At 39.3% G+C, this 23,953-nt stretch overlaps 1 protein-coding gene across 1 annotated transcript; it reads left to right on the forward strand.

The window, feature by feature from the left end:
- The first annotated feature begins 6,628 nt into the window (after nt 1–6,628).
- Nucleotides 6,629–23,681, forward strand: MCHR2 (melanin concentrating hormone receptor 2). The gene is given in 7 exon segments (XM_062573077.1): nt 6,629–6,934; nt 11,785–11,884; nt 11,887–11,944; nt 20,549–20,735; nt 21,011–21,014; nt 23,421–23,512; nt 23,514–23,681. Coding segments are annotated over 7 exon segments (915 nt in total).
- Nucleotides 23,682–23,953: the final 272 nt, after the last annotated feature.

Genomic DNA, 23,953 nt, shown 5'->3' on the forward strand with positions numbered 1-23,953 from the left:
GATTATGGCAGAACTGCTCCCCTTCTCCTGTGTTTTGCAGAAGACTGGATCCAAAAGTCATAATAATGATATTTCTCATGTTTTATATATGAAGTTCTTATGTGAATATGCTGTGCTCTGTCATTTCTGTTAAATGATATCTATGCTTAGATTTGAATTTTTCATGGACTATGTAAAGCCACAGTGCTGTAAGTTCCACTATAAATCAAATTAACATGGGACAAAACATCACATTGTCACACATTTTCTAAATGAATAGCACATATGCTGTTCAAAAGGCAGGTCTTTTCATTTCTGTTTTTTTTTTTTTTTTTTTTTTTTAATAATGAACAAACTGCCACGTTGTTTTCTGTAATTATTGTGTTATTTTGCCTGTCTAGCTTTATTTACCATAAAATGTTAAATGTATCTTCCGAAGCATGTTAAAAGCCTCGGCTGCAGTCAACAGATTGTGGTTTCTGCTACCACAATTATGCTAATCTTTGAAACTGAAATTAGAATATGACAATTAAAAGCTCTGTCATACAGATACATGGAGTATCACATGGCAGGTCTCTAATAAACATTTTTCCTGTTTTTTTTTTCCTGTGTCTAGTGTTTTATAAATGACTGAACTTATTGCAATCCCTATTGATTAGACTGTCACAAGATTTTGCATGGAACATACTAATTTATTGCAGCCAGTAATGGCCAGAGTGCACTAGTTTGCATATAAATACATTTCAGTCACTCAGAAAGTTTGATGTTTTTGAAAAATGTTTATTCTAAGGCTCATGTCTGTTATGCAACAACTCATTTCACCATTTTTCTTAAGCTCTCTGACCTTCACCACTAGAGAAGATATTATTTTATATAAAACTTGACTATGATATTTCATTCAAACCAAGCACATCAGTGGCCCATAGACATACTTTGAATTAAGCAAAGTAATAAAAATGTTGGAGCTTTGATGATCTAACATCATAGGAGAAACAAGTCTTGCTTTATTTTCTCTAGATAGTAAAAGACATCAGGCACATTCTTCAGCTCATTCAATGGCCACAGGAGAGATTCCTTTGTTTATCCACAGCACTGAACAAATAGTGTGTTTTTAAGGAGGATGAGTACTATAGCTTTCAAAATATCGCCCTGTTCTATATCATTGCTGAAGTCAGGATATTAGATTACATCAGAAAATACTTAAACTTATTAATATCTTTATTAATATAGTTGTTTTCCTTACATTACTGAAACACACGTCTAAAGGTCAAGTTCAGTGAATGAAATTTGAATGCTACCAGAATGTAAATGACTGAAGCTTAAACCAGAATCCTGAAACCCCCCCATCATTTTTTTTTAAATTTGATTTTAAAATAAAGAACTGTATTTAGTATAGTTCGAATTATTCTGAAATAAAAATGGAGAGAATTCCTAAAATCATGGATTGTTCTAGAGGTGGAGTATTGTCTCCATATGACTATTGCAAGTGCTATATTTTGCACAGCGCATTTTTTTCCTGTAGCAAGTGGCCACCCTTTCTGCTCCATTCTGCATCAGTGAGTCACGATGTTGGAGGTGGAGCCACTGAGGACAATCCAGTGAGAAGTAACGAGGGCAACCAGAAGTTTGAACACACAAGGTCAGTGCCAAGATCAATGAAAGAATTAGGTTTGTTCAACCCATGAAAGAGTATTTTCAATACATGTCTTCAGATACATGAAAAGTTTCTGAATAGATTTGTTCTCCCCAGCAACACAATCCCAGGAGGCCAGGTAAACTACTAGAAAGTTAATGTGCTTTTCAGTAAGGTGTTAAATCTGTTGGACAAATGTTCTCTAAGCCCTAACAGGCACAAGTTCTTCACTGTTTCTGATATTCTTCTGAAAAAATTGCATAGTTAACTGACCACATCTGGTCTCCATTTTTGATTGTCCTAGTTTATTCCATTCCATTTTAAAACAGTAACAGTTATTAGTGTATAATTAGTTGTGCAGAAAAATTAAATTTCATCATGAGTAATCTCGGTGCTTTATTTAAGTGATCATTGCAATCTAAACTGCCAAAATAATCAAAAATAATTTGAAATATCATAAATTTTCTTAATTATACTTTCATATTTAATTACAATACAAAAATATGTGTTTTATCTGAGGTGTTGTTAATAAAGGGGGATTTAAAACCTTCTTTAAACTTTAAACTTTCTAGCAGTAGTCTGAAAAGCTGTGACCGCTATTTATTCTACATGTTTCAGTTGCAATATTTCTTTGGAATAGCTCTGATTTCCAAAGGTTTGTATTTTAAGTAGTCTAAAGAAAAAAATTTGCTCTTGAACTGAAATAAATTGCCTTCTCCTAGAAGTGATATGAATTATCATTACTAAATTTATATATAATCTGAATTTCTTGTCAAGGAAGTTAATATCCATCAGCAAAGTTAACTGTCTGCAGAGCTATCCAAGCATGTATTACTTGTTAGAAATTGTTTCACTGTTCTGAAAATAAATGTTCACCATGGGCTGGAAGAAATCTACTGAACTCGAAATAAATACCTTTTAGCTTCCTGTAGACAAAAATCTAAAAACTTATTAACTGCTAAGACTTACAGATCTTACATAAAGATGGAGTCTGAAATGCAATTATGATTATGATTGCATTTTATCTTTGACGGTAGTTACCAGCAACTATAAGTACTGAATTTTCCTAATAAAGAAGTACTTTTCCCATTCTCAACATTTGGGATATGCTTTCAAGATATTTCTTTAGGATTGAAGATCCTGTTGTAAGTGCTTAAAAATAATGACTGGTGCATTTTGCTTTTAATTTTTTTTTCTTTCTGACTAATGATAAATATTCTCATGCTACCATTCATTACAGACAGACACAAATCTCTTCCACGAGTGATTAATTTAAATTTGAAGTAGGAGTTGTAGCTCTGTGTTTGGAAGAGGGATAATGGGCTAGAAAGAAAAAATTGCTAGGCACAACGGTCTCCCTGCACTCGCAAAGCAGAAAACAGTATCTCACAATAGGCCTGGCCAGTTCAAATTCTGTGCATCCTCCTGTGTATACATCTTTAGCTTTTCTTATGAGCTTTGCTCATGAGGCAACAGAGTACAGGGACTCTTGTATACTGAGTTGCACCTACGTTATCTTCTCGTGAGATAAGCCAGTCTCTTTCTTTTTCTTTGTCCTGAGTGCTTTCCTACTGAACTCTTGATTCTTGCTTGAATCCTGTGCTTGAGAAAAGTTGACCATCACAAACCAAAGGCGCATAGGTGATGTTAGGTCTCAGTCCTGCGGGAACCTCTGCTACCAGGAGTGGGGATGTTTAGACTCCTGGCCAACGAGGAATCAAAAAGAAACATTTGTATAATAGGAACTAGGTTTTAATAACTCACATCTCTTAAGATACGAGGCTTACACAGTGGAAAGATGACCTGGATAAACACTGTAATTTGCTCTCCACTCCCCAAGGAGAACTGCTTCTTTATAAAACCGAGCAAACTCAAATGAGCTATTCAGTATATCTCTTTCACTTCGATTGCACACAGAAAGTATGCTGAAAACTGTGTTTAACAGCACCACCTGGCGGCATTCACTCATTATAGGTATTCACATAGTTCTGGGAAACATCCTGGCTGTGTTGTACAGGTAAGAAAGGGAATTGTATCACAGCAGTGAGATTCAGGCTAGATGGAAGCAGTGCAGGGTTGTGCTGTTGCTATCAGCAGTGCCTTTTTGTGTGGTGCGGGGAAACGGGCACCGAACATCTTGAAAATCCTATGATATAGCAGAGCCTCCTTTTGTGTAGAAAAGTATTTGCAAAGAAACAGGACATCAAATATGTCATTTCTTCGGAAACTGAAGATATTTCAGCTCTCCTCTCCAACTTGATAAAGTCATGAAGGATGTAATGTTTCAGAGAAGTAAAATCTGAAGTCTTTCCATATCTTGAGAGAAAAAAAAATCAAGTTAAATACCTGTGAATTGTACATAATGTTTGCTACTGTTATCTAAAAGTCCAGTACATGAGAACTAGAGACCAGGATCAAAAATATGGATTATCTACAGAAGCTCACACTGCTTTCAAAGGAAAGCCTTTTTAAGGAACGCTATGCTGAGGGAAAAAAAAAACTTATAACCATAAATGGAAATGAATATCATGCTGTTATGTCAATATTCTGATAGATAACCTCAAAGAAAATAGGAGCCCTTAGCTAAACTCCAGCCTTGGGGAAATTCTAAGACAAACTTTTTCTTAATTAACTTTCTACTTAGGTCTTTTTCAGGTTAATATACTCATAAAATATGACTTAATCACAAAAAGTCCCTCATATACAGTTGCATTTGCCACCTGAGGAACAGAGCTTTGGCACAGAGCTTCTCCAGGGGAATGAGGTTCCCAGTACCCAGGGGAGGGCAGCAGCTCCCTCCACCCGGGAAGCACAGCTTTAGTCCTCCCCTAAAGTATGCCCTGGCTTAACTGCCTTTCTTAGAAAGCTAAGATGTCAAGCACGAAAGTTACATGTGATTTATCCAGCAGCATAGAGACGTGGGATAACTCTCTTGGATTTGGAAGACTCAGATACAACTAACTGTGCTGCCCAAGGAGGCTCACAGTGAGCACACGGGTACTCTAAGGTGGGATCTCTGCTACCTCCTCCTCATGTTGTACCTGTTCTAATGAAATAATTAAAATTCACTGTACCAAAAAGGGAACAACAGAGAGGATGAATATACACAGTCCAGAGTATTAGTCCCTGCTCCACTTAAATCTTAATTCCAAATACTTATTCATAGATGAGAGAACTTATGTCCCTCTACTCCAGGTAAATGTCCCCCAAAACAGCTGAGAGTCATTGTTTTTCTGCCCATTATCTGTGCCAAACCAGATACCATGTTTTGTATACAACTCTGACCCATTAAAAATTGCTAAAGTTGCAGTGTATTGCTGATTATGAGTCAAAGCTGTTATGAATCAAAAACGACTGACATTTGTTGCTATTAAAGATTAAGGCTAGAAAGAAATGAAGTACTGCAGAAATGTATGGCTGCATAATGATTAGTATAAGCAAATAAAAGCTTTCCTAGCTAATAATAAGATGCCATATATTTTAAGCTTTACTACAATGACAACTAGTGTGTTTATTATTTACAGAACTGCCTGATTTTAGTTTTACTTTGGAGCATTCCAGAGGTTTAAGCTTTCTTTTGAAATGAAAAACTTTTTTAGAACTGTTTGTCAGTTTAAAGGCTAATAACCAACAGATTCTTAGCTATAAATTGATGTTTTATTTCTGCTCCGATTTTCCCTAATTCAGCTGTCACTATCAGCTTAATTATATTACTGTCTACTGGACTGAAGAGTATTTTCTTCTAAAACTTTTTTCCTTATGTTGATACTCATAAATTTATGAAGTTATAAGTGTCTAATTTTTCTTTGCTGAGGAAAATAGATTTAATCTCTCTCCTCTCTTTTCCTGCATGTGTTTCTGTCTAAATGTCTAAATTGACTTGAGAAAGTACTCCGATCCTTTCAGCTTGAGCAGTTTACCAGTTAGGCTGCCCATTACTTCCCTCCTAGCAGAAGTTACTTTTCTCATAGATTTGCAAGTTTTCTGCATGTTACCACCTCTCTAATCTGCTTCTGACAGAATGACTTGGATTCTAGTTGAGGAGCATAGCACCGAGGCTTCCTCTTCCCTTTGGGAATGAACCTTTGAGTTGTGCCTACAAAATGGATTTTTTATTTCTAGAAGCTTTTCTCATGTGTCCACTCCACTGAAACAGTTCTTACACTCCTGTGAGGGTTACAATTCTCTGAGAGAGAGTGGGGAAGAGTTTGATTTTCAAAGATAGTTCAAAAGTCTTTCGTAAGATTTTTTTTTTCCTCAGGAATTGAAGTGATAATGTTGATTACAAATCTAGTTAAATGAAATGTCTTTGAAATGAAAGAAATCAGAGGTGTTTCAGCAGAAATAGAATTCCATCAAATTTGAAATATTTTTGCCAATATTTTGCTATATTTAGATGTGAAAGGCAGTTCTGACAATACTCATTTTGTCTTAGCACTATAGTACTGAAATCTCAGAGTTTCAAGAGTCTTCCATTCATGCTTTTATTGCATATATAATATGAAAATTAACTGCAAAAATGAAAGAGCTCTACTGATTAAAGTAAAACACGCATCCACACACTCGTATATGATGGGGAATTGGAAAAAAAAATAGGTCACTACCTTTGCATATCAGAACCAGCAACAGATGTTATGATCCAAAACGCCTGAACAGCAGCTGTCTGGTCAGCTCTGTTTTAAGATAGTTCAATATCTCTGCTAAGGTTCTCTGACAATTATCGTGACCTTACGCAGGCACGTGCCTGTTTCCCTCTGTTCTTCCCTCTTACTTCTTCTGAAGGACTTGCTGAAATATCAGGGAGGGTTGATACTGTATCAAAGCTGTGAAACTCACTGTACACAGTCCAATGGGTATCATATCTTCCTACAGCCTCTAAGGTTTCACAGGTCTTGTGGGCGGTTTGTTTTTTTTGGGTTTTTTGTTTGTGGTTTGTTTTTTCCTCCAACTATTATGGTGGTTTGGGATATTTAGCGTCAGTTTGAGTGTTCAGAGAGGGGCACAGCCACAGATAGCATGTTGGGCGCATCGTGCTACCACCTTCTGCAGATCCCCCCCACCTCACCCCCGACCAGCACCGCCAGGGAGGGGGTTGCACAAAAGAGGGGTGGCCGTGGTCCCAGGACCGGGACCAGCGGCAGAGGTGGGGACATGCACGGCGCGGTGTTCCGGAGCGAGGCGGGCGAAGAGCTCGTGAGCGGTTGTCGCTGCTGGGGAAGGCACTGGCGGAGCGAGGCGTCGCCACCACCCTCTTCTCAGCCCGAGCAGCCTTGTCCAGGGCTCACTGGCTGCTGCAGCGACATGCGGAGCTCCAGGCTCAAGGTTGTTAGGATTTTCTAAACTTTCGGCTCTATGTGTGCCGAAAAGCCATGACAGGTTTGGGGGGTTCTTTTTCCCTTCCTCCCTTCCTCACTTCCATCCTTCCTTCCTTTCTTTCTTCCTTTCTTCCTTTCCTCCTTTATTCCTTTCTTCCTTTCAAAAAAAAAAAATATATATCTCACGTTTGGATTACTACTTGTCTTTCAAGGAAACATAGATACATCAGTAAACACTGGAGAGGGTTAGTCGCCTGGGAAAACGGTAAGAATCGGTACCTCTCCAAATGGTTAAAGTGGCAGAGCAGCTCCTAAGCAAGCAAGAGGTTAATGTTTCTGCTTCCTCATTTTGCTTGATGACCAGTTCTTTACTCATTCTGAGACTCTGTACCATATCCAAGCAATGGGATGTATCAGTATCTACTCATACAAAAAGCTAGGGAAGCTGTTTAAATGTATGTGGTGCTTCATACTTAGGATGTTGAGCTGCAGTGGATATAAATGTATGATGGTAAGCAATAATGTTTGCATTGTTGGGCTTATTGCATGTAGGTAGAAGGACCTGGCGTAGCTATGCTTTACAAAACAGACAGATATACTACAGTCTGTGTTGCTTCTTGAGTGCTTGTGCCAAGTAGACAGATCTCTTCTCAGTTACTTTCCCTCTCTTATGCTCTTCATTTTAATACAACTACCCTCACTCAACTGTTAGTCTAACTCAGCCCTGATTATGAGCAATCTCATACTTTCTTTTGCCTTTTTCTTCCTAAAATTGTATTTCTTGCAAGAAAAAATATGGCTGGTACACAGGTAAATTGGCCTGAGAGAGAACTCACATTTGTGTCAGCAAATTAACTCGATCCATCCTGCCCTCTCAGCTGCTATTTGCTTTGACTACTTGAACAATAAACACACTTTAAAAGCTCCCACTGACAACAGTGCTAGTTGGCTTTCACAGTAGCTGTGTACAAACACAGGTTCCCACCATGGTTATGGCTCTGTTTTCCCCATTTCCCTTACAACTGTATAGCATCATACCTGAGCAAATATAAAATGTAATTTGAATACAATATAAAGAATATATTCCCTCTCTGGATCTTCTGTTACTTCACTGAGGTTAAAAAAAAAAGTGCAAGTGTCTGCATTTTGCAGATGGACTAACTAAGCAGCAAAGGACATAACAAACACGCCTGAGGTCATGCACTGAATCAGTGGCAGAAGCAAGAATTAAATCCATAGCTTCTAGTTTTTCTAGAATACAAGTAATGGGGAAAAGAGCAAGGCAAAGGATCAAAAAGCAATGAGCTCAAAGGAGACCTTTCCCTGACTAAAATGAGATAAGCTTATGTCTCACAACATTCCAAGTTAATGCTAAAATAGCTAGTGAACTGGAGAACCCTGTAATGGCAAAATGTGATCATGCCCTTCAAACAAAATCTGATCATGTTAAAGACACTGAATAACTGAGAATAATTATAAATGACATCAAATTTAAATCAAAGCAATAGTTAAATCGCACAGCTGGCTTCTTCCGTGTAGGAATCAGTCTCTCATTGAATGGAATTGAATAAAAAGGTTTTTTGTTTTTATTTGATTATGCTGTCACCAGGAATTATTCCTGAAGAATGCCTAAATTACAGATAAAAAAGCTACTCTTCTTGATTGATTTTTCATCTACTAAAAGTATGATTTGTTACTAAAAGCAAATTAGAGTTAGTGCACACTCATCCCTATAATAATCCCCTTCAGTTATGAGGAGGAATATATTTATACTATAAATTTAAGTGTTTTAAGTGTCTGAACTACTCATTTATAGATAAGATATTTAGTAAGGAACACATCTAAATACAAGAAGTGAAGAAAAGGACTATGCAGCTGGAATAAACACTTCAGTAGATTATTTATTTATACAAGAGAAATCTTAAAGATCCTCTTTAAGAGGTTCCACAACTGTTCTGTGCAAATCTTTACTTATTTTCATTAGGCAGATTGATACAGTCTCCAAGATGAAGCCCTGCTTTCATGTTCTAAATACTCATTCTGCCATACTTAAGCAACCAAAGAGTCAACTTCCTCTTTTCTCAGACTTTTTCTGAAACAAAAATTACTGTCATGGTGAATTTGCGTACAGCTGGTTACTGTGATCTTAAGTGATGAATAATTACTGGTTTGAATTTCCACCATAATTTTGGTTCTTTATGTAATGGAGCTTTGTTGATTTTACTGCAGATGGTGCCTCCTGGTGCCGTAGAAGAATGGACCGGGTGGGGTGTAAGAGAGGCAGAAGTCATCATCATAGCATTAAGCATGTTACCCTGACTGGTTGAGCCATCAGAGGTCTTGTTACACTTGGAGGAATTTTCTTCCTTAATAGACAGTGAGGTACAAGAAGGGATTAGGGCCATCAGGGCCAATAAGAGGACATTATCTCAGCACTATTAAATACACAGGTTTCTCTTTCATAGTTGAGAAGCTTAGCTGAGCTAATATGTTTTGCTTATTGGTTCATCTTTCCACTTGTATGGTAATAGTTTGTCAGAGGAAGTGTAGACACAGAACAAATGTATTAAAAACTTGAAGCTTCAGAGAGTATCTCCTAGCTTTAACACTTTAACACTTAAAAAAAAATTGCTGATTTTTGGAACGCTTCAGGAATAAGTTCAGGAACTTTTGTAAAGAGAAATTGTTTTCACTGGGAGACTGAGCCTATTTTATCTTCAGCAATATAAATAGCTGTGTTTACAATCATGTACCATTCACTTCCTGAGTTTCAAATGTTCTCCACTATCAAGATATTATTTGCTGTTCAGAGTTTTGCTGTGAAACTTGAAGTATGCAAGGTCTTGACCATGTTTGGATTAAGTACATTATACAAATATAAAAATCACCCCATTGTTTGTACTCAAAGGATGTGTTGCAAGTAAGCTTCTTCTCTGTAGACAATAGAAGCCTGCTTATTTTTAAGTCATTTTTTCAAATTCTACCTCTATTCTTTATTTTGATTAATTTTTCCTATTACTGGCAGTCTTCTGGGCCCACTGGTTTGGGTAGGTAAATCATACCTCCATTATCCAGTACCTTCCGTGTATGTTGAACAGCAGAACTCTGCTACTGTTAATTTGATTAAGAGCAGTAGCTCCTGTTCCTATAAAGACTAAAATCTTATTTTATTCCCAAAAAGATAAAGCAATTTTCTATCATATAAAGAAATTTTATACTTTATCTCAGGTTGTAGTTTTTAGATGCTGATATTTACAGAAATAAAGACCAAGTTTACTACATTTGCTTTAAATTAAGAAGGTATATTTTAAAATATACAAATATAATCTGACCCTTGATTTATTGTTTCTTGAAGTTTGTTATGAGTATGACAGCAAGGCAATTTTGCACTTCAGTGCCTCATCTGAAGCTGTTGAACCTTCAGCAGGACTTATTAAATTGTTTGGAGCAGAATATCTTTATATCCAGGCAGCTTGAAGTTGTACTAGGCAAATAATGCAGAGACTCAGGAAAGAGCTGTATAGTTGAGTCAGTGAGAAAAAAAAATAAGGAAAAGATATTGTCTTTACTTGAGGAAATACAGGATGATAGATGCAAGCTATGAAGAATCTTGAAGATAAGGACAGAGTCTAATTTAGTTCGTTGTTTAATTCAGTGACTAGTGCAGTTAGTGCATGATATAGAAGATGGTTTTGCTGCATAAACTGGAGTTGGTGAATAAATGGGCTATAAACATCTGCACCAATGGCTTTGTCCTTAGATCTGACTTATAGCTGAGAACTATAACTTTCTTGATTCTCCAGGAATCTCAGAATGGACACACAAAATTAGAAGTGATTTGGGAAAAATCTGGACCAAACATCATTATCTAATATTCCACATTTTCAAAGAATCACCAAATCGCTGAAGTTGGAAAGGACCTCTGAAGACGGTCGAAGATGGACCCAGGGTAAATTATAGCAGATTGCCCAGGACTGTGTCCAGTTGCATCTGAGTATCTCCAAGCTTGGAGACTCCACAGCCTCTCTGAGAAAACTTGTCCAGTTTTCGACTGCCCTCAATAATAAAGATGTTTTTCCTCATGTTCAGACAGAACTTCCTATGTTTCAGTTTATGCCCATTGCCTCTTGGCCTGATATTGGGCACCACTGAGAATAGTCTGACCCCACCTTCTTCACTCCCTGCATCAGGTGTTTATGCATATTGATCAGATCCCCCTGAGCCTTCTCTTCTCTAGGCTGGACAGTTGCAGCTCTTTCAGCTGTATGACAAATGCCCCAGTCCCTTCAACATCTTAGTGGCCTTCAACATCTTAGTGGCCCTTCTCTGCACTCGCTCCAGTATGTCCATGTCTGTCTTGTACTGGGGAGCCCAGATCTGGACACAGCACTCTAGTTGTGGCCTCACACGTGCTTAGCAGAAGGGAAGGATCACCTCCCTCAACCTGCTAGCAATGCTCTTCCTAATGCACCCCAAGAGGTTGTTGGCCCGTGTACAACTTGTTGTCTGCCAGGACCCCCACATGAGAGAAAAAGGCTTTTTAAGAACACATAGATATGGTGATTCGAAAAAGGTAAGTTTTGCTTGGTTGCATTCTGTATTATGTAAATCATAATCAAGATAACATATCACAGATTTCATTCTGAAAAACAACACCATTCAGTTCTTCTGTGTTCAGTCCTGATATACAAAACCTCTTGTTGGGAATGTCTTTTTGAAATTCAGGTAATCATTAAATAGTATTGTACACTTAAATACTAGGCTCAACTACTGTTATTCAGATGATTAGTCCATGATCATTTATTTTCTCTTTCTACTACAGAACTAAGGATGAAATTCTCTGAAGAATGAGTGAAGTTCAGCTTTCTTGGTACATGTGTCTTGTTTAACACATCTTGGAATGGAGAGTATCATCATGAGGCAATTAGTGCTGCAGAAACAGTCATCCTTCCCTCTCTAGGATTAACTGTTCAACAGGTTTAGGTGGAAATATCCTCATTGTGTTCACAATAATAAGGCATAGAATTTAATATAGGTCACAGCAAAGATACATTGTAAAAATAAATGACTGCATTAAAGAAAAGCGCTGCCCAGCAGAGACAAGCATAGCAAGTTATTCACGTTTTCCTTAGTCACTCTTAACTAAAGAAATTTTAATCATGCATACAGACATGGGTTACATGTATTCTTGCTTAGCATTTTCTCTTATGAGAAAATGTTTAAGCAAGTTTAACTACAAGCATATTCAAAGAAACTGAAATACATGCCCTTTTCCCTGGCTCTCGTTAAAATCAACAGCAATCTTCCTAGCCAGACATTGCTGTCTTTCCTACTCTTGATAACAATGTCATTTAGATTAGCAGTGTGTTTTCTTCAGCTGTCTAAGAAGAATAACTCATGCAAAAGGTTTGCTACCATATTAAATTTAAGAAATACTGGGAATAGAGAATGTTTTCTTATTTATGAGCTAAGAATTTGTTTTGGAAATTATAATATTTTAAAGAATTCTTTTAATATTAGTTGAAATAGTCTCTTTCTCCTTTGAAAGCTGTCCTTCTACCTCAGATACTTTTATAACAGAGCTCTATCTAACTTTTGCCAGTCTATAGGAAGCTCCTAGAACTCATTGCCTTTTTTCAGCAGCACCTTACATCTAGAAACAATGCCATTAATACCGATGCAGGATATTCTTACATGACAGGAATGCAAACCTTGAGCTATTTTTGCTATATTCTGAGAACATAAAGTTCCCAAAGTTGCTGAAGTTTTTTGGGTCATAAAATCCGACCATGATACATGATATCCTCTGTGCTTCTAGCTTCTTAATTTCATTAAGAGATTTATATGTATGTGTATACATACACACACGCACACACACATATACATATATATATATTTATATGTATAAAATAAAAGGTTTGTTTTCAACTAGCTTACGCTACCACAAACTCTACATCCATAAGCATATATCTTGAAAAGGTGACTTATCTGCCGTGCAAATTCATCATAAAAAAACATGATAGTTTAAGGCTGTGTCACCCTTGTCAAGGATTAATAGGTGAAGTCCACCCGTGCATATTGTGGCTGTAAAGGAAGAATTTCAAAAGGCCTGTCTAGGGCAAAGTGTCTGTCATTCACTTACCTTCAGAAAAGTTCCCCTGGAACTACCAGAGATCCAATACTTATTGCACTCAGGAATCTCGTAGTTCACAATCTGAATGCAGAAAGAGAATAAATGTCAAAATAGTATGTCTGAAGCAGACATGATGGGAATATGGCTTTTTAAATATACAAATGAACAGAAAGGAAGAAAAAGTCATTGAATTTCTAAAAATTAGTTGTAGGCTCTTTAAAATAATAGAATGAAATGAAGCTGAGAAGGAACAAAGACTATTTTCCCTGGTGAAAAGCCTTGCAGAGCTTAAATAAAAATATGAGAGACAGTGGGAATAGACAGACAATGACTTTAAAAAAAAGAAGATAATTTAAACCATATTTGCTTGAGAAAAGTGCAAGCATTCAAATTTATGGGCATGAACAGGAACAGAACACACAGAAAAAAGAATTTGTAAATAGAGCATTAAAAAATTAATGTAGCAATTACCACCACCAAAAAAGATAGCCACAACCTCGAACTCTGTAGGTAAATGTATATTTTAAGTGTAACTACATTTTGAATAACAACCATGTCAAATTCTCACTTTCCACTAAACAGATATGATTCCGCTGGAGAGCTCTCCTTCAGGGTTGTGTCTTCTCTATTTACTGAACACATTTTCCCATGCGTGAATTTTGATTTTGTTAGCATTAGAGAGTCAATTCTTTTTAGAAATGAAAGAAGCTAGATTCTTCTTCTAATTAACTAGAAAGTTAATTACTTCATAGTAGCAGATGCTTTAGTCATAGTGATACATGATAAAGAAAGTATCTTGGAATTTCAGCTCCCCAGTTCAGTTTGCAGGTCTGGCAGTTAGACAAGAATGTTTTTTTAAATGCAGATTAAATTGATATTATCTGGAACTTACAGGAAGAGAATAATTAAAATTCCTGCTGACCCTTGCATGGGAAATATCCCTGTGCACTGAAGTTTAATTTAAATGTTACCAACTCGATGACTTTCAGCTGGCCTTCCACACGTGAATGAACTAGTAGCTTGCTAGTCTGAGCTACCTATTGTGTGAGATAGCCAATAAATAATTGCTTTTTGTGAATATCCTGCTTGCAAAGTGTATGTGTCTGGGGGAGAAGTTTTCTGAGCAAAGTGTCTTGGAGTCTGAGGGTTACATAGGGTGCTGCATAAACATTTATTTATCCTACCCTCTTAAGATTTCAGGCAAATAGATGGAACCTGGGGACATAAATCGGGAACAAGCAGCTCTGTGACTGCTGACAAGAAACAGGCAGGTGGTCCAAGTGCTTGCAGCAGATGACACTGATGGGCATGAGAAAATTTGTTCCTGATTTGCCCATTGTTATAGTGCTGCTCTAAGAAATATTTATGCAGGAGGTATCACTGGGAGGGAGGGGTCATACCTCTCAGAAAGCCGTGTGTTTTCGGATACTTAAAACCAGAACCACTTGATATGCCGTGAACTATTTACTCATTCTTCACATTCATTTTGCTTTCACTCTTTGCTTCACTTCTTATGCAGCCACAACTATTGCAGCCAGAGGAAAAGGTAAAAGCCATCTGCTCCATCTCTTGAGCAGTCTACCATTTGCATGGTAATGCACTTTGTTGCATCTTGGGGCAATCCTAAGTGCAGAATGTTTAAACTCAATTCAGATAATAAATTAAAACATAATGTTAGTGTGGGAATTGATGCTAATTAACAACAACAATACTACAGTGTCAATATCTTGCAACAATATATAATGCATAGTAATAATGTTAGACAATAAGGATATCAAATAATGATATACATATGATATACAATAATTTAAAAATATCCAAAAGCATGAAGAAAAATGGGAGGGAGAACCTAGACTCTAAGATACATTTCTGCTCTTGTTTAATACACAGAACTTGACAAAAACATGCAACATGTTTATGGATTTACTAGAAATTGGTCAAGATGACATGCAGCTAGCCTCAATATTAACTATGAGCATATGCTCCTATAAATATGTATATACAATATATATATACACTATATACATTATATATACTATATATTTGTGTGTGAATATTTTTTTCTTTACAAGTGTCATATTGGTACTGATGATCATACTATATACCTTGGTTACCTTCATAGATATTCCTCCAAGTAGTAGTATAATACCAAGTTTGGCAGAAAGGCCAAAAGAAGTATGAGAGCAGGCATGGGTAATAAGCACTACAAGCCTGGATGAGCAGGCATATTGTTAACCTAGACTTGCCTAGAGCTCTGCTAGCTCCATCACACAGTCACAGAATCACAGAGTAGTTGAGATTGGAAAGGGCCTCTGGAGATCATCTAGTCCAACCATCCTGCTCAAGCAGGGTCACCTAGAACACGTTGGACAGGACTGCATCCAGATAGCTTTTGAACATCTCCAGAGAAGGAGACTCCACAAACCCTCTGGGTAAGCTGTACCAGTGCTCTGTCATTCTCACAGTAAAAATGTTTTTCCTTGTATTCAGATGGAACTACCTGTGTTTCAGTTTGTGCCCATTGCCACTTGTCCTATCACATGGGACAACTGAAACTAGTCTGGTCCTGTCTTCTTGACACCCTCCCTTAAGATATTGGTAGACATTGATGAGATCTCCTCTGTCTTCTCTTCCCCAGGCTAAACAGGCCCAGCTCTCACAGCCGTTCCTCATAGGGCAGATGCTTCAGTCCCCTAATCATCCTCGCAGCCCTATGCTGGACTCTCTCCAGTAACTCCACATCTCTCTTGCACTGGGGAGCCCAGAACTGGATGCAGTACTCGAGGTGAGGCCTCCCCAGGGCCGAATAGATGGGCAAGATCATCTCCCTCAACCTGCTGACAACTCTCTTCCTAATGCACCCCAGGAGACCATTGGCCTTCCTGGCCACAAGGGCACATTGCTGGCTCAGAGTCAACTTGTTGTCCACCAGCACTCTCTGGTCCCTCTCTGCAGAGCTGCTCTCCAGAAGGTCAACCTCCAGCCTACATTGGTGCATGGAGTTATTCTGCCCTAGGTGCAGGACTCTGCACTTCCCCTTATTGAGCCTCATGAGGTTCCTCTCCATGCAGCTCTCCAGCCTGTCCTGGTCTCTTTGAACGGCAGCACAGTCGTCTGGTGGATCAGCTCCTCCCAGCTTGGTGTCATCAGCAAACTTGCTGAGGATGCACTCTGTCCCTTCCTCCAGGTCACTGATGGGTAAGTTGAACAAGATGAAACACCTCCTCTTTCTCCAGCTGTCAGTGTCAGACTTTCCCATTACTGTTTCAAGTAAACATTCTTCAGACTTCTCCCAATGAAAGACTTTTATTACTGATGATTACTTTGTTAGATGAGGGCATACATAGGACGTATGTCCTCATGTCCTCATATGGGCATGAGGACATGCCCGTATGCGCTTCCTGGGAAACCTGCAAGCATGACTGCCTCTTTGAAATGCCTGTACACCAATGCACGCAGCATGGGGAACAAACAGGAGGAACTGGAGATCTGTGTGCGATCGCAGGGCCATGATCTCATTGCAATCACAGAGACATGGTGGGTTAGCTCACATGACTGGAATGCTGCCATGGGTGGATATGTGCTTTTTAGGAAAGACAGGCCAGGGAGGTGAGGTGGTGGAGTTGCTCTTTATGTGAGAGAGCAACTGGAATGCATCAAGCTCTGCCTAGGCAGGGAGGAAGAGGAGTCAGTTGAGAGCTTATGGGTGAAGATCAAAGGGCAGGCTAACACAGGGGACACTGTTGTGGGTGCCTACTACAGGCCACCTGACCAGGAAGAGGAAGTCAATGAGGCCTTCCATAGACAGCTGGAGGTAGCCTCACGATCACAGGCCCTGGTTCTCATGGGGGACTTCAACCACCCTGATATCTGCTGGAAGGACTACACAGCAAGGCACAAACAGTCCAGGAGGCTCCTGCAACACATTGATGATAACTTCTTGTTGCAAATGGTGGAGGAGACTACAAGGAAGGGTGTCCTGCTGGATCTTGTCCTTACCTACAGAGAGGGACTGGTTAGAGGTGTGAAGGTTGGGGGCAGCCTTGGCTGCAGTGACCGTGAGATGGTGGAGTTCAGAATCCTGCAGGAAAGAACTGAGGCAACAAGCAGGGTTACAACCCTGGACTTCAGGAGAGCAGACTTTGGGCTCTTCAGAGACCTAATTGGTGGAGTCTCATGGGTTAAGGCCCTAGAAGGAAGGGTGGTCCAGGAGAGATGGCTAGTATTCAAACATCACTTCCTCCAAGCTCAAGAGCAGTGCATCCCTATGAGTAAAGTCCACCAAAGGGAGCAGGAGACCTGCATGGGTGAGCAAGGAGCTCTTGGCCAAATTCAGACACAAGAAAGTACACAGAATGTGGAAGAGGGGACAGGCTACTTGGGAGAATTATAGGAATGCAGTCAGAGTATGTAGAGATGTGGCAAGGAAGGCTAAGGCCCAGATGGAATTGAGTCTGGCAAGGGATGTCAAGGACAACAGGAAGGGTTCCTTCAAATACAGCAGCAGCAAGAGGAGGACTAGGGAAAATGTGGGCCTGCTACTGAATGGGGCAGGAGCCCTGGTGACAAGGGATACAGAGAAGGTAGAATTACTGAATGCCTTCTTTGCTTCAGTCTTCACTGCTAAGGGCAGCCGCCAGGAATCCTGCAGCCTGGACGTGAGGGAGAAAGTCTGGAGAAGGGAAGACTTTCCTTTGGTTGAGGAGGATAGGATTAGTGATCTTCTGGGCAGGCTAGACATCCACAAATCCATGGACCTGGATGGGATGCACCCACAGGTACTGAGGGAGCTGGCAGATGTTGTTGCCAAGCCGCTCTCCATCATCTTTGAAAGGTCCTGGAGAACTGAAGAGGTGCCTGAGGACTGGAAGAAAGCAGTGTCACTGCAGTCTTCAAGAAGGGCAAGAAGGAGGACCCAGGCAACTATAGGCTGGTCAGCCTCACATCCATCCCTGGAAAAGTGGTGGAACAGTTCATTCTGGATGTCATCTCCAGACTTATGGAGGAAAAGAAGGTGATCAGGAGTAGCCAGCATAGATTCCCTAAGGGGAAATCCTGCTTAACTAATCTGATAGCCTTCTATGATGGAATGACTGGCTGGGTAGACAAAGGGAGAGCAGTGGACATTGTGTACCTTGACTTCAGCAAAGCTTTTGACACTGTCTCCCATAACATCCTCCTAGAGAAGCTCTGGAAGTGTGGATTAGACGAGTGGACAGTGATGTGGATTGAGAAGTGGCTGACAGAGGGTTGTCGTCAGTGGCATGGAGTCCAGTTGGAGGCCTGTGGCTAGTGGCATCCCCCAGGGCTCAGTACTGGGTCCCATCCTGTTCAACTTTTTCATCAATGACCTGGATGAGGGGACAGAGTGCCTCCTCAGCAAGTTGGCTGATGATACCAAGCTGGGAGGAGTGGCTGATATACCAGAGGACTGTGCTGCCATTCAGAGAGGCCTGGACAGGCTGGAGAGTTGGGCGGAGAGGAACCTCATGAGGTTCAACAAGGGCAAGTGCAGAGTCCTGCACCTAGGGAAAAATAACCCCAGGCACCAGTACAAGCTGGGGGCTGACCTTCTGGAGAGCAGCTCTGCAGAGAGGGACCAGAGAGTGCTGGTGGATGAGAAGTTGACCATGAGGCAGCAATGTGCCCTTGTGGCCAGAAAGGCCAATGGTCTCCTGGGGTGCATTAGGAAGAGTGTTGCCAGCAGGTGGAGGGAGGTGATCCTGCCCCTCTACTCAGCCCTGGGGAGGCCTCACCTCGAGTATTGCATCCAGTTCTGGGCTCCCCAGTAGTACAAGAGAGACACAGAGTTACTGGAGAGAGTCCAGCATAGGGCTGCGAAGATGATCAGAGGGCTGGAGCACCTGCCCCATAAGGAACGGCTGTGAGAGCTGGGCCTGTTCAGCCTGGGGAAGAGAAGACTGAGGGGGGATCTGATCAATGTGTACAAGTACCTGAAGGGAGGGTGTCAAGGAGACGGGGACAAACTCTTTTCAGTTGTCCCGTGTGACAGGACAAGAGGCAATGGGCAGAAATTGAAGCACAGGAAGTTCTGCCTGACCGTGAGGGGGAATTTCTTCCCTGTGAGAGTGACGGAGCACTGGCACAGGTTGCCCAGAGAGGTTGTGGAGTCTCCTTCTCTGGAGATATTCAAGGCCTGCCTGGATGCAACCTTGTCTACTATGCTGTAGGTGACCCTGCTTGAGCAGGGAGGTTGGACTAGGTGATCTCCAGAGGTCCCTTCCAACCTTACTGGTTCTATGATTGTATGATATGTCTGCCTTTAAGCTCCACTCTCTGTTTGAAGTGGAAGTTATCCTTTACTTTCAAAACAGTATGTGTTTGTATTCCCTCAAAGCCATTACAAGCCAGTGCAGCAGCTCTTTTTATACTGCTTTACAAACCATAATGAGTTTAACATCCACAAGGCAGAACCAGACCCAGGGTGCAAGGGAAACTTTCTGTCTCCATTGCGCACTATTTGCACTATGGCCCTTTTGACCAGACCTTTGTCTGGTCCCAGCATCCACATCCCGGGTTTGTGAAAGATAGAAACAAAAAGGAAGAAATTCATTATTAGGTTTCTTTATCTTTGCTGTATATATTCTAAACCACTGCAAGACAATTCTTCCCAAACAAATTGGGTATCTGTGAATCAGCAGTTGTGTTTGTAGGTGGTCAGATCTCATCTGGAAGTTGAAAAGGAGTGCCAAGTACAGGCGGACTTTCTACCTACCATACACACTCCCAAGGAGGGGGGGGAAGCCTCTTCACCTTCTTTTTTTATGACATATGATTTTTTGCATTTAATAGCTTCCTTTCAGCTCAAAGATTGCTGACTTTAATCCACTCTGATCTGATGGATTAAAGTTCACCATAACATTTTACAAAATGTGAAGGTCAGGGAACAGATGGACATTTTTGTAGCATAAGTTGCTCCTAACTGAAGAGATATAACTCTGAGATAGTAACTCTTTCTCCTCACTCTTTCAGTTTTACTTTAGTTAAATGGAGACTAAATATTAAAATTCTGCTGTTGTAATTATAACAGACTTCAGCAATCCTAGAGCTGAAATATATCAGAAAGTTCTATAACTTTTTCTGAAAATGACAGTCTTGCACATATTGCAGTATCTCCAGTCCTAATTCAGAACTAACTTCATCTCAGATTCTCTGCTTATTTCTTTTATCTTTGAACGTTTAAATTCTATTTGTTATATGCTAATCTAGTAAAATTTATTAAAACCGCTCATCATAGTAATTAAAGAACATTATGACCAAAGGCATAATCAGCTCAAGAGTTGCTGAATGTTAACTGAGTTAATTGAATAAATGACGTTCCAATATATAGTACTATACAGCTTTTAAAAAGTACAGTTTCCTTCTCTTGCCATGGCTATTTTTAGAATTTTTATTTTATGGTCAAAAATACTAGCCCAGCTGTTCTGTTGTTTTTCTATTATATTGCTATGTTATCTGTTTTTACAGATACCTCACTCTCGTCCAGCCATTTTGCCTAACCAACCCGAGAACAAAATCAAAGACAATTCAAGTCAGTTTATGTCTGTGTGTATCATCACGTATTCTGATGCTCCCTGCACGGGTGTGCTCAAAAATAATGAAGTTCAAAGACAGTTTGGAGAGTTGTGCTTTTGATCTAACCTTACCTGATGATGTATTCTAATAAAATGTTAAAGCTTGGAGGATTGGATATTTATTTAGATGATGCTGAGGATTCCACCCATTTTGTCTTTGACATCCCTGATGGATGGGTGGAAAGGATGGAATTAAAGACTGAAACTGAGCTTTGTGTCACTCAAATCATTGCATTTTAGACTGTATTGGTAATACAGAGGTGGCATTGGCACAATCAAATTCAGCAAGGCAGCTCTAGTATAACTAATGAAACAGTGAAGGATCTCAGCTTCTCTGTATTCTCTCTTGCTTCAGTGTGGTAACTTCTCTTCACTAATGAGATCTCATGGTCCTTCCTGATCTGGCAGACTCATATCTGGAAGATAAAAAACCACGAAAAACACTCCTCAAACTGCATACATGACCTGCCAGTATCACACCATCAAGTAGATTCTTGCATAATTGTTGAATTTGAAATAGTTTATAGAGTGACAACTAGCAAGGGACATAAAAGACAATTTTAAAAGTTCTTTCCTGACAGAGAGAAAATTGCAGTTGATATTGGGTGTTTCCACATTTGCATGTTATTTGGGAAAGGAGAATGCCCTTTTGGAACAACGCTCCCAATCATCCCTACTTGCTGTGCTTTCGCTCACATAATTCGGGAGTCTCACAGAGTATGAGCTGGATTCTTTCAGATGAATTCAAATCAGAAGAAGTGTTCCAGGAATTCAGTGGATAAACTCCAACCACTACTGTGTACTCAGTCTTCGATCCTCAGGACCCAATTATAGATAATCCAAAGTTAAACCCTTAAACATGAATATAATGTCAGGTCCTCGTCCCTTTATACTTCACTGTGCAGGTCTTCCACTACTAGGCTGCACTACTTGCTTATCTAGACATAGCCTAAAAATGTGTATTTGAGCCTTTTTTTGGTCCATTGAAGATTAAATTGCAATCATATTTTTAATGTAATGAGTTGTGACAGAGAAAAGACAAAAAAGGTGTTACAGTACAGAAGTTAAATATTTTAACATCAGTAAAGCTTGCTGAAATTCGCTGCTGAAGATTCAGGGACAGAGGACATCCCAATGGCCTGAAAGGAATCAGAGAAAAATTGCTGTAAAAGGACTTCAGGAATTCAGTCTAGTTCATTCTCTCTCAGGTAGCATGACCAAGTGTAAGAGATTTGTTTAATTCCACAACAGAGGTTTTAACAAAGAAAAGTATGAAGAGGAGTAAAATGAGATTCTGATAGCTAGATATAAGCAATGAATCTAAATTGAGCATCCATAAAGTTGAATAAATTGTTAATTGTTAATCTGTAAGGTGCTAGGAAAAAGCTCTGTGTATATGTGTCAGAAACAAAGTATAACAAAACGATCTAATTTCCTTCTTTGATGGATGTTCTTCCAGTTGAAGAAAAAATATCAACTTAGATTTAATTTAATATATCAGCAGACAAACTAGGGAGTATGGTGGAAGACAGATTACTAATGATGCAAAAATGTTTGAAAAAACTATACCCAGAAGGTGGTCGTCATTGGTTTATCACCACACTAGCAAAATATCAGGGGACTAACATGATTCCTTCCTGGATAATGGCTTGCAAGTATTTTTATAGTTATACAAATGCTAGAAAAAGTTTACACTTAACAGCTAAGAGGTGGAAAAGCTAACAGATATAATTTGTAGTTGTCTTGACAAACCACAGAAAAGGCCAGCAATAATGAAATGATTTGCTAACATACAAAACATGAAAGTTAAAAAGTAGTGCACAAACACACACACAAAAAAGGAAAAAGTAGATAGGGAGTAATTATGCAGAATAGAATTTGGGAGTTACTGTGGATCTCAAATGGAATTTGAGCAAAATGTGTGACCATGTCATAAAAACATCAAAAGTAGAGGTATCATATGTAGCACATGGTGAGAAAATAGGTTTTTTGGATGATCAGGTGTCTTCTAGAGTGCTATGTCAGACTAATAATTGATCTTTTGGAAGGATTTATTACTATAAATTCAAAACAAAAAACAAATCTGACTTGCAATCATAATTATGAGTGAGGCATGAAAGAAGTAGCTATATTATTATTGTTGCTGTTATAAAAAGGAAGACAGCAGATAGAGGAGTCAACATGAAAACACATGAAGATATGTTTTGGTTATATTCTAACTGCAAAGTTTGCAAAGCATTGACATACACTATCTAAAAGAAGTTATGTAATCCCCATCAGTGGAGGTTTTCAAAAACATCTTGCCTCAAAATAAAAGATTGGTGGAGACCTTTTCTCGCCCTACTCTGTGCTGGAGATTTTCAGAAGTGATCATCTGCCCAAAATTAAAACAGTAATACTAATATCATTGATAAAAGTCTTGTTAATTCAAGGAAGTGTTATTAAGTCAACAGTATTCCTACAAGTGCTGAACGTGTACTTTTGTCCTGGAATGTACTTGCAGCTCTGGGTACTTGGTAGAATCTAAAACCAGGCCCCACATATTTCCAGTCAAGAATCCCAAATCAGTGAGCACTTTATAAAAATCATCATCTATATTTATTTACATTTATGGGATTGTCTTTGTGTAATCATACTTTGTTATTTCTGCATTTTGTTTTACAGATATACACTTGGCTTTACTATAATAACTTTTATGCTTTCATTTCCATTTCAGTGCATTTTTAAATTTATTAAGCAAAAATAATTTTTCCTCTTTCTTTAAGGTCTCTTTGTGGTAAGTGCTGCCCCACTCCACTTGATACAGCTCGTGAGCATTCAGGTTTCTCAGCTGATGCTCACCTTCTGCATGAGCTACTTGGGTCTCCATCTGCCTCAGCTACACCAGCAGCAGCATTAATCCATTGCTCTACACCCTGCTTAGCAGGAACTTCTGGAAGCGTCTCTGATGGTGCACAAACGTGGAAGTCAGCATGACAGAACAGGAAATTAACTACATCAAAAACACTCTGAAGTCAAGCTTTTGAGAAGAGAGTCATCTTCCAAGAAAAATGCCTTATCCAGGTACCTGCGTTACTCGTTACAATAGCCATGCCTGATTTCACTCCCTTCATCAAAGCGTAATTCAGAAGTTGCTTTGTCACTGGAGTTACATCAGTGTAAAGTTACTGTGAAAAGAGGATCTTATCCACTGTTTGAAAGATTAGAGCACACGGGGGGGGGGATATTCTGTTGTTGTGCCATTACCTTTTTTTAATGATGATTTGTACTTAGATGAACAATGTGTAAGGACATGAAA

The sequence above is a fragment of the Rhea pennata genome, chromosome 3 (assembly GCF_028389875.1).
Source record: "Rhea pennata isolate bPtePen1 chromosome 3, bPtePen1.pri, whole genome shotgun sequence".
Taxonomy (NCBI): Eukaryota; Metazoa; Chordata; class Aves; order Rheiformes; family Rheidae; genus Rhea; species Rhea pennata.